Source organism: Drosophila novamexicana, unplaced genomic scaffold (genome assembly GCF_003285875.2).
Source record: "Drosophila novamexicana strain 15010-1031.04,08,12 unplaced genomic scaffold, DnovRS2.1 tig00000024-arrow-pilon, whole genome shotgun sequence".
Lineage (NCBI taxonomy): Eukaryota > Metazoa > Arthropoda > Insecta > Diptera > Drosophilidae > Drosophila > Drosophila novamexicana.
In genome coordinates, this window is record NW_020824768.1 from 2,360,641 (window position 1) to 2,373,025 (window position 12,385).

Sequence of the window (12,385 nt, forward strand, 5' to 3'; positions counted from 1 at the left end):
ATTTCGACCAAAAATCATGTTCCCAGATTTAGATGCAAAATTGATCTACGAGTCAAACCATGAATAAAAAGCCAAGCCTTATGAAAATCTGTTGAGTTTTGACCAAGTTATGGGGTTGGGAAAGTTTGATCTATGCCTATATAGGATATCTGAGGTTCCATTTTAACATGAATTTCGACCAAAAATCATGTTCCCAGATTTAGATGCAAAATTGATCTACGAGTCAAACCATGAATAAAAAGCCAAGCCTTATGAAAATCGGTTGAGTTTTGACCGAGTTATGGGGTTGGGAAAGTTTGATCTATGCCTATATAGGATATCTGAGGTTCCATTTTAACATGAATTTCGACCAAAACTCATGTTCCCAGATTTAGATGCAAAATTGATCTACGAGTCAAACCATGAATAAAAAGCCAAGCCTTATCAAAATCTGTTGAGTTTTGACCGAGTTATGGGGTTGGGAAAGTTTGACCTATGCCTATATAGGATATCTAATGTTCCATTTTAACATGAATTTCGACCAAAAATCATGTTCCCAGATTTAGATGCAAAATTGATCTACGAGTCAAACCATGAATAAACAGCCAAGCCTTATGAAAATCTGTTGAGTTTTGACCGAGTTATGGGGTTGGGAAATTTTGATCTATGCCTATATAGGATATCAGAGGTTCCATTTTAACATGAATTTCGACCAAAAATCATGTTCCCAGATTTAGATGCAAAATTGATCTACGAGTCAAACCATGAATAAAAAGCCAAGCCTTATGAAAATCGGTTGAGTTTTGACCGAGTTATGGGGTTGGGAAAGTTTGATCTATGCCTATATAGGATATCTGAGGTTCCATTTTAACATGAATTTCGACCAAAACTCATGTTCCCAGATTTAGATGCAAAATTGATCTACGAGTCAAACCATGAATAAAAAGCCAAGCCTTATCAAAATCTGTTGAGTTTTGACCGAGTTATGGGGTTGGGAAAGTTTGACCTATGCCTATATAGGATATCTAATGTTCCATTTTAACATGAATTTCGACCAAAAATCATGTTCCCAGATTTAGATGCAAAATTGATCTACGAGTCAAACCATGAATAAACAGCCAAGCCTTATGAAAATCTGTTGAGTTTTGACCGAGTTATGGGGTTGGGAAAGTTTGATCTATGCCTATATAGGATATCTAAGGTTCCATTTTAACATGAATTTCGACCAAAAATCATGTTCCCAGATTTAGATGCAAAATTGATATACGAGTCAAACCATGAATTAAAAGCCAAGCCTTATGAAAATCTGTTGAGTTTTGACCAAGTTATGGGGTTGGGAAAGTTTGATCTATGCCTATATAGGATATCTGAGGTTCCATTTTAACATGAATTTCGCCCATAAATCATGTTCCCAGATTTAGATGCAAAATTGATCTACGAGTCAAACCATGAATAAAAAGCCAAGCCTTATGAAAATCTGTTGAGTTTTGACCGAGTTATGGGGTTGGTAAAGTTTGATCTATGCCTATATAGGATATCTAAGGTTCCATTTTAACATGAATTTCGACCAAAAATCATGTTCCCAGATTTAGATGCAAAATTGATCTACGAGTCAAACCATGAATAAAAAGCCAAGCCTTATGAAAATCGGTTGAGTTTTGACCGAGTTATGGGGTTGGGAAAGTTTGATCTATGCCTATATAGGATATCTGAGGTTCCATTTTAACATGAATTTCGACCAAAAATCATGTTCCCAGATTTAGATGCAAAATTGATCTACGAGTCAAACCATGAATAAAAAGCCAAGCCTTATGAAAATCGGTTGAGTTTTGACCAAGTTATGGGGTTGGGAAATTTTGATCCATGCATATATGGAATATCTGAGGTTCCATTTTAACATGAATTTCGACCAAAAATCGTGTTCCCAGATTTAGATGCAAAATTGATCTATGAGTCAAAACATGAATAAAAAGCCAAGCCTCATGAAAATCGGTTGAGTTTTGACCAAGTTATGGGGTTGGGAAATTTTGATCCATGCATATATGGGATATCTGAGGTTCCATTTTAACATGAATTTCGACCAAAAATCATGTTCACAGATTTAGATGCAAAATTGATCTAGAGGTCAAACCATGAATAAAAATGCAAACCATATGAAAATCGGATGAGTTTTGACCAAGTTATGCGGTTGGGAAATTTTGATCCATGCATATATGGGATATCTGAGGTTCCATTTTAACATGAAGTTCGACCAAAAATCATGTTCCCAGATTTAGATGCAAAATTGATCTACGAGTCAAACCATGAATAAAAAGCCAAGCCTTATGAAAATCGGTTGAATTTTGACCAAGTTATGGGGTTGGGAAATTTCGATCCATGCAGATATGGGATATCTGAGGTTCCATTTTAACATGAATTTCGACCAAAAATCATGTTCCTAGATTTAGATGCAAAATTGATCTACGAGTCAAACCATGAATAAAAAGCCAAGCCTTATGAAAATCTGTTGAGTTTTGACCAAGTTATGGGGTTGGGAAATTTTGATCCAAGCCTATGTAGGATATCTGAGGTTCCATTTTAACATGAATTTCGACCAAAACTCATGTTCCCAGATTTAGATGCAAAATTGATCTACGAGTCAAACCATGAATAAAAAGCCAAGCCTTATCAAAATCTGTTGAGTTTTGACCGAGTTATGGGGTTGGGAAAGTTTGACCTATGCCTATATAGGATATCTAATGTTCCATTTTAACATGAATTTCGACCAAAAATCATGTTCCCAGATTTAGATGCAAAATTGATCTACGAGTCAAACCATGAATAAACAGCCAAGCCTTATGAAAATCTGTTGAGTTTTGACCGAGTTATGGGGTTGGGAAAGTTTGATCTATGCCTATAGGATATCTAAGGTTCCATTTTAACATGAATTTCGACCAAAAATCATGTTCCCAGATTTAGATGCAAAATTGATATACGAGTCAAACCATGAATTAAAAGCCAAGCCTTATGAAAATCTGTTGAGTTTTGACCAAGTTATGGGGTTGGGAAAGTTTGATCTATGCCTATATAGGATATCTGAGGTTCCATTTTAACATGAATTTCGCCCATAAATCATGTTCCCAGATTTAGATGCAAAATTGATCTACGAGTCAAACCATGAATAAAAAGCCAAGCCTTATGAAAATCTGTTGAGTTTTGACCGAGTTATGGGGTTGGTAAAGTTTGATCTATGCCTATATAGGATATCTAAGGTTCCATTTTAACATGAATTTCGACCAAAAATCATGTTCCCAGATTTAGATGCAAAATTGATCTACGAGTCAAACCATGAATAAAAAGCCAAGCCTTATGAAAATCGGTTGAGTTTTGACCGAGTTATGGGGTTGGGAAAGTTTGATCTATGCCTATATAGGATATCTGAGGTTCCATTTTAACATGAATTTCGACCAAAAATCATGTTCCCAGATTTAGATGCAAAATTGATCTACGAGTCAAACCATGAATAAAAAGCCAAGCCTTATGAAAATCGGTTGAGTTTTGACCAAGTTATGGGGTTGGGAAATTTTGATCCATGCATATATGGAATATCTGAGGTTCCATTTTAACATGAATTTCGACCAAAAATCGTGTTCCCAGATTTAGATGCAAAATTGATCTATGAGTCAAAACATGAATAAAAAGCCAAGCCTCATGAAAATCGGTTGAGTTTTGACCAAGTTATGGGGTTGGGAAATTTTGATCCATGCATATATGGGATATCTGAGGTTCCATTTTAACATGAATTTCGACCAAAAATCATGTTCACAGATTTAGATGCAAAATTGATCTAGAGGTCAAACCATGAATAAAAATGCAAACCATATGAAAATCGGATGAGTTTTGACCAAGTTATGCGGTTGGGAAATTTTGATCCATGCATATATGGGATATCTGAGGTTCCATTTTAACATGAAGTTCGACCAAAAATCATGTTCCCAGATTTAGATGCAAAATTGATCTACGAGTCAAACCATGAATAAAAAGCCAAGCCTTATGAAAATCGGTTGAATTTTGACCAAGTTATGGGGTTGGGAAATTTCGATCCATGCAGATATGGGATATCTGAGGTTCCATTTTAACATGAATTTCGACCAAAAATCATGTTCCTAGATTTAGATGCAAAATTGATCTACGAGTCAAACCATGAATAAAAAGCCAAGCCTTATGAAAATCTGTTGAGTTTTGACCAAGTTATGGGGTTGGGAAATTTTGATCCAAGCCTATGTAGGATATCTGAGGTTCCATTTTAACATGAATTTCGACCAAAACTCATGTTCCCAGATTTAGATGCAAAATTGATCTACGAGTCAAACCATGAATAAAAAGCCAAGCCTTATCAAAATCTGTTGAGTTTTGACCGAGTTATGGGGTTGGGAAAGTTTGACCTATGCCTATATAGGATATCTAATGTTCCATTTTAACATGAATTTCGACCAAAAATCATGTTCCCAGATTTAGATGCAAAATTGATCTACGAGTCAAACCATGAATAAAAATGCAAACCATATAAAAATCTGTTGAGTTTTGACCGAGTTATGGGAGTCGGAAAGAACGACCTCTGTGGGAAATGTTGACCTATGTGGAATATTTGGACATATGTCAAGTTTAAAATAAATTCTCTCTGAGACCTTAGCAAATGCGTTTTAAGCCGATCGGACTGTAAACAAAAAAGTTCTATACAAACGTTTTTGGCGGGTGGAATTTTCCGAAGCCCAATCTTAACGTGCGCATAACTACATTGTAAATTTTATAATTCGAAATTTAACATCAAGAAATTGGACATATTTAGTTGGAAAATGTAAAGTTTGCTGCACACCATTTTCTTAACTCCATTATAAACATTTGATTGAGAAATATAATATAGCTCATAGCCCTTAAGCCCATTATCCTATATAGTATGTGCCGTTAGGCTGGTAAATCTATGCATTTACATAAAATGTTATCCTCATTGTAATAGGAGGACCAGATCAATATTATGATATTGTTACGCATTTGTTGTTTATTACTTCCTGCTTGCCACTATCCATTTCATATTTTTATTCCGTTTCCCACCAGCCAGGACATCCCCCGGCGAGCTGTCCAACCCCCCTGCCAGGCTAAGCGACACACGTCCGCAGCAATAAAAGCGCAAACGTTTCAATTCCGTTGCGGCTGACAAATGCACATGAATTGCCGCCGAATCTGCCCCAAAAATATTATAATGATAAAAAAAAAAAGGAGAACAGAAAAGAAACTTTATCTCGATGCCGTCGAGTGTTTTGATTTGTAACGTTTCTCACTTCATTATTATGCAATAAATTCACATGGCAAACTCGCATAATGGGCATCGAGCGACATCTACAACATAGTTAGGGCTAAGGGCGAGTTTTCCGAATAGTTCGAGGGGGTTTGTTCGTTCGTCCTGTTGTTTCTGGCAACGGAAATAGAGCATCACGCTGGACGCTGAGTATTTGCGAAAAGCAATGATGCTGAACATGACAAAGCGCCGATTTATTTAATATATTTCACACGAGCTTCCCAGTTAATGGAGGCAGTTCTTTGCCAGAAGCTCAACATATTGGGTTGTAAAATAATCTGTGGCAACTTTTTGCTTGGCGAGTTGCCAACCACATGTATAAAGTTTTGTAAGCAAGCTTTTGTTCATTTTGAATGTTAGCCTTAACGCGCGCCCAGAGCTTGAGCATGAGCTTTAAGTTTAGAGCACAATGCCGCAAGCTTTTTCTCAAAAAATTCGCTGCCCTTGTGGATACTTCAATATTTATCTGACTGCAGCTTTCATTCAACTAACTGCGAGTACCACCCAAAAGCATGCCCGGCAGCGCTGAAAGCTTCAAAGAACTCAAACCCCAACCCAAAAAAAAAAGTTCGTAAAGGCTTTTCAGTAGCAAAAACCCACCCCTTGTTGAACTACTGTGAGAGCTGTCTTGAGCATAAAAGCTCCGGCCATGCTTTCTCATGTGCTGGCATGTAAGCTGCGCTCCGCTCATTTGTCGCTGCGCTCTCTCTCTTTGATTCTGTTCCTCTCTCGCACTCTCGCGCGCCGCAACGCGCCGAATGAGAAAAGCACAAAAGTGTGCTGTGTGTGACACAAAGAGGAGTGTCAGGCAGCATAAATTTCAGCATACAAAATTCCACACACAAGCGACGCGTCGCAGTCAAAACTTTTTCGGCGAGTTTTCCGCAGAAAATCCATAAAAATGAAAGAACCGAGTGTAAATATTCAATGAAAATTGATGCGCAAAAGTTCCTTTTTAGTGTTTAACCAAATGTGTAAATAAAAGTAAGCGATAAATGCTGTACGGCAAATATTTTGCCGCTAAACAAATGTTCTCCGATTCCGGAATCTGAATAACGGAAAACGCGCTGCGACTGGAGGCACCACCGAGTGTGTGTGTGCCCAAGTGGGGCTGCGTATAAATCAAACAAGTTTCTATAAAAACGCGCACACGAAACCGTCGAAACGCTTGAATACAAAATGCCAAATGGGAAATGAGAATCATAAATAAAGCATAAATTATGTTTTTGGCAGCAGAAACAAAAATATTCCATACAAAAAAAAAAAAAAACGCCGCGCTACAAACGAAAATACAGATATATTTTGGTTTTTTTTTTATAAATAGAAAAATCAATTTCGCACGCAGCGCGCACTCAAACACACACACGCACGCATACAGGAGCAAACAGCAGCAGCAGCAGCAGCAGCAGAGAGAGCGAGAGAGAGGCGGCGCTGGAGCTTGCTCTCGCTCTTGCTCTCCAAACGAGTGTATTGGCTTCGGCTGTTTGGCGCCTCACTGCCTGCCTCATTCGCCTGCCCATGTATGCTAGTGCGTACGTGTGTGCATGTGTGTGTCTATTATAAACTTTACTGGTGAGCAAGAGGCTGATGCTCTGCTTTGGTCAGCAGCGCGCTGCTCGGCTATGTGAGAATAATTGAATAAAATTCAAGTGTTTTTGTTGCATTATTTGTTGTGCTTATTATTGTTATTTGTTTAAATTAGCAACAACAACAGCAGCAACAACACCGCACGCGAGTGTTGAAAGCTGTAAAACGCGCGCGTCTCAACAGTAACAGCAACAGAAACAGAGGCAACAACAACAACAACAACAACAAAAACAGCGAGAGCATTTTTGTATGGCAGCCCTGGAGCCAAACCCTTTTATGGGTTTTGTCGTGTCCTGTGCCGTGTGCATGTTTACAAATTGACGCTGTAAATTGAATTTATAACTCGAACAGAGCGAAACAAGTGGTTGGGGGCGGGGCAGCACAGTGGGTCGCCCAGGGGGGGCGGCGCACAGTGTGGCCAGGCGGTGTGTGTCGCTGTTACGCTGGTCCAAGGCAAAAAGTTAATTTCCGCTACTTTTCAAAGTTTTTTTTTTGCGCTTTCGTGTTTGGTTTGAACTAGAAATGGGGGTGGGTGGGCGTTTTACGCACGACGTCGCTCAGAGAAGAAGAAGAACGACGTTGTCGTCGATGTCGACAAATGAGTTGCTCGAGCAAGTGGCTAACGTGGAATGTTCCATTCTCGCAAATGTTTTTTTTTTATTATTATTGAATGTTGTTGTTGTCGTTGTTGTTGTTGATGCTGCTGTCGCATAAAAAACAATTTCGAAACGTGCAACAACAAACAGCAGCAGCAGCAGCAACAACAACAACAAGAAATCAAATAAATTAAATTTACACACATAGTTAAATTAGTGAAAATTGAATAAAACACAAGAAAGCACACACACACACACACATCAAAGAGACGTGTGACAAAAACGTAAATAAAATAGAGGCATAAAAAGAGAGTGGGAAAGAGAGAGAGCGAGCAAGATAGAGCGAGCGAGCAGGCGAGGGCAGCAGATACAGGTCGTCAGCAGACTACGCAGAACGTGTCGAGCAACAAATTAATAAAAATATAAAAAAAAAAAAATTGAAAACAACCAAAAACAACAAGAACAACAAGCAAAACAACACACAACGCCAGCCTCAACCTAAACGTCAGCGTCAGCGTCAACGCCAGCGTCAGCGACGCCGTCAACAACAGACGCAGCAGCCGCCGCAGCAGCAGCACAGTCAGAAAATGGGCTGTGGACAGAGCAAAATACATTTATATCCCAGGAAATCGAAGAGTAAAGCAAATGGCAAGAAAGGAGGACATGGTAAGCAGCAAATCAAAGGAGTCGCGGCTCTGCATGTGTGTGTGTGAGTGCGAATGTCTGCATATGTGTGATTGTGTGTCTATTTGCCTTGGCTACACTCACGCTCGCACACAAATAACAAAAGCTTACACGCATGACGACATCAATTTGCCTGCAGCTGTGTGTGCGTGCGTGTGTCTACGTGTGTGTGTGTGTGCGTGTGTGTGTGTATAAGCCACCTGTTTTCACAATGAGGACATCATTGATTAATATGTCAGCAGCAGAGCTTAGGCCGTGCATTCACAAACTAAAGGACTAGGCTTATAACTAACACACGCATGCATGCCATAAATATAACATATGTATATATGCATGTGTGTGTGTATGTGTGTGTGCATGTGTGAGCTTATAATAAAACACTGAAAAATAAAATTGTTGCCCTAGCCTACATTCAAAACTTTCGGCAAAGCCCCGAGAGCCTTTTGTCATGTTTCTGCTGCTGCTTTTACAGTCTTTCACTAGAGAGTGGATGCATGCATGTGTGTATGTGTGTGTGTGTGTGTGTAATTAACTACTAAAAGGCAACTTGTTGTTGCAGTGGGCGCACCAGTTGAGTGGGTGTGGCCTCTTTGGGGCCCTTGTCTCTATTTGTATATGTGCCTGAATGCCTGTGTGTGTGCATGTGCGTGTGTGTGTGGCTGCGTTCAAAATGGGTTAACAAAAGTGTAGCATACACAAAGGCGCCATTGTGCCATAAAAGGCCCCATTGCTGTTGGTCCTAGGTTCGTCAGGCTCACGCTTCTTTGGACTGCCTGGATTAATTATAAAGTTTTTCATTCATATCGTATTTCGACGAATTTGCATTAAAATGCATAACTCGTCTTAATTAAATTTGCAAAGGCCTAAATGAATGAGCACCGCAAAAGGTTGGCCAATTTTGTACGTAGGCTCTAAGATCCTGGTAGATATGATGTCTTAGCTAATAATACCAAAGATTATATACCCTTGCATGCATTCAGCTAGGAAATGTTTGTAAACAAACCTTACTTCCGACTAATTCTTGCTTTAGCAGCCATATAAAATGGAAGCCAGCCAGATTGGATACGACTTTATAGATATATTGGCAGATTTTTTCCATTCATTATTTGACGGATTTTTACCATAGAGCTATATGATAAAGTATTCCAACCTAGCATATTCTGTGACAAAAGGGTATAAAATCGAGCTGGACTTCCAATTTAAGGCAGATGTTCTACATAATATAAATCGGCGATATTGACTTAAATATGCTTTAACATACCACGAATAGTTATCTAAATTCCTAAATTGTTGTTCTACTTTTCTACGACTTCTTCAAATGTACTTTGAGCACTCTCTACGCCATTTCATGAAGTGCTCCCTCCTGCCCGCACCCATAAACAAAGCAACATCTTATTGCTTTAGTTTTCCACTTGTTTACCAAACTTGCCGCCTATTTACATATTGCTTCTGCCCTCTCAATCTCTGCCCTTAGCCGATTCGGACGCGGAGACGGACGAGGATGAAGGCCACATTGAGGATGCGGAGAAGGCGCAGCAACGTGAGCGCGAAAAGAATGACGAGACCGAGGAACAAAGCAATAAGGACATACAGGACACCGAGGAGGACGTCGCCGTGTCGCTGCTGCGTGCCAAAAACCTGTCGCTGCTACAAAGCCAGTAAGTAGCAAGTTGCATGCCTCACGTGGCGCTACCCCATGCCCCACACCTAAATCCATCCAAACTAAAACTGCCTGCACCTTGCAGAGAAATATCATCAAGCCAACAGAATTTCTTTCGCATGCTGGACAAGAAGATCGACGAGGTATGTCGCTAAACACAATTAAAGATAAGGACCTGAAGTAAAGTAAATATATTCGCAGGGCCCCGACTATGACTCGGCCAGCGAGACGGAAATTGCCTTGGAGGAGGCACGACTGAATGCACTGGTGCAGCATTGGGAGTCCGCTAGCCTGACCGCATCCATATGCTCCTCCGCCAGCCGGTCGCTGCAGACGACGCCAATACGTCAGGTGGTGCAGGTGCCGATCAAGACGAGAGGCGCTGCCGGCAGCAGCGGCCCCGCTGGCCATCTGCTGCAGCCCGCCGCGGCTTGCAGCAACACGCTGCCCACGACGGAGTATCTACCTCAGCACGTGATGGCAGGGCGACAGCAACAGCAACAACATCAGGCGGCCAGTCTCTATCAGCAGCAGCAGCAACAGCTAATCCTCACGCAGCAGCTACTGCCGCAGCTCGATGCCAACCTCGTCAATACGTCCAATGCCAATGCAGCTGCCGCCGCGCAACTCAATCAGCTGCAACAGCAGCAGCAACAGCAACTGGTTCTCTACCAGCAACAACAACAGCAACAACAACAGCAGCAGCAGCAGCAACAACAACAACTGGCTGCCTATGGCGGCCACCTGCTGACGCTGCCCGCCGGCGGGAAGCCGCAAAGCGTCAGCCCCAAGCGTATGATGTATGGCGCCGCACCCTCGCCGCCAATCAGCGCCGCGCCTGTTCAGTACATTGCCGCCAACTCGCCGCTCATGCAGACGGGCGTGACGGGCTTCCTAAATGGCGCCGGCGCTACAGCTGGACGCACACCCTTGCAGCTGTCCTACTACGGAGTACCGAGCACTGCCCCCCAAAGTGCCGCCCAACAAGCGGCATCAGTTCCCATCGCCTCCGAAACTTACGAAACACAAACCGCTCCACACAGCCAAAGCCAGCAGCAGCAACAGTTGCAGCAGCAGCAGCAGCAGCAACAACAGTTGCAGCCGCAAACGTCGCAGCTGCAACAACCGCCAAACGCAGCCGGCGCCTACTACGGCGAGGTCATGCACACCGTGCAGGTGAGAGGGCGAGCCAATGAGATGGCAAATTCTGAACATAAAAGGGGCACGAGATCCTAACTAAAATTTGATTTATACTGTAGCTGGTTAAGAATAGGAAACGACTCCGACCCCATAAATTATATATATTCCTGATCAGGTCGAGTTAATACAGCCATGTCTGCACTTAAGAGCTAGAGAGATTTGGAATGTCGGTCCTCCTAGTATCCACGCAGTATATAACCATGTCCGTTTATCTATTTCTATTCAAAATAGTCTCCCATTTGTAAAGCTATCGTCATGATATATAGTTCCGCCTTTCTGTATACTGCAACTGGCCTGATCGTATCACTAAAGAGTTTCCATGGGAATGATTAAAGAAGATATGAAATGTAATCTTAGGGAATCTCAAAATCTGAATCATCTAAGAGTCAATCCCTCTATCTAAATGATCCCGAGGAACTCGGAACTCTATTTTATGATCCTAACATAAATCTGTCTGTCTCATTTTAGCAGCCCGCGCCACCACCAACGGAATATAAATTTCCGCCGGCCATCAGCGTGCAGAGATTGGCGCCTCAGGTGCAGCGGCAGCTGCGCGAGACGCAGGAACTTATAAAAGACTCGTGCCCGCAGCTGTATGCGGCGGGCTATGGCAGCCCAGGACCACCGATACGCAATCCCAACAGAAATCCAACTAGAACTAGACCCACCCTGGAGACGCAGTTCTCGCAGGAACTCTCGTGATATCTATATATGTAAACAGCAGGCAGAATCGTAGCAAACCAAACACAACATACTTAGTCAACTGCGCCAAAGAAACAAAAAATTAAGCAAAATTAACACACATTAAAAAAAAAAACAATTAAATTTAACTAGAAAAAAAAATTTAAAAAAAAGCGAAAAAAAATCGATAAAAATTGTAAAACTGCACTCAATGTTTCAGTACTCCCCCCCGAAAACTTAGAACAGCAACAACAACAACTAATACTACTGAAAATTATGCGAATCAGGAAATAAATTGCATTATAACTATATAAATATATATATATATATATAAATATGTAAAACCCGATTAATCAGCAGGCAGCCAAAAAATGCGAAACATTGAAGGTTTAGTATGCGCCAGACAAATAGTTTAAGGATCGAGTATAACACATAAAGCTATGTAATAAAAAAAAAACCCCGTTAGCACGTTACAAAGGCAACAAAGAAACACAAAACATAAATAAACAACAACAACAAAAATGACTTCTACATTCTCACAATTTTGTTAGTCATAATCATATTCATCGTGTAATTTTTAAAAATAAATTCTGTAAAATGTGTGAACTAAACAAATTTTGAAAACAAAACCAAAAAAAAAAAAAATGGAAATACGAGTAACGT

At 40.9% G+C, this 12,385-nt stretch overlaps 1 protein-coding gene across 1 annotated transcript; it reads left to right on the top strand.

Moving 5' to 3' along the window:
* Positions 1 to 7,953: 7,953 nt before the first annotated feature.
* LOC115771037 (hormone receptor 4) lies at positions 7,954 to 11,859 on the top strand. Its single transcript, XM_030716573.1, has 5 exons — positions 7,954 to 8,163; positions 9,656 to 9,839; positions 9,927 to 9,984; positions 10,043 to 11,017; positions 11,513 to 11,859. Exons 1-5 carry the CDS (start codon positions 8,085 to 8,087, stop codon positions 11,741 to 11,743), a joined length of 1,527 nt encoding a protein of 508 aa, XP_030572433.1. The 5' UTR covers positions 7,954 to 8,084; the 3' UTR covers positions 11,744 to 11,859.
* Positions 11,860 to 12,385: the final 526 nt, after the last annotated feature.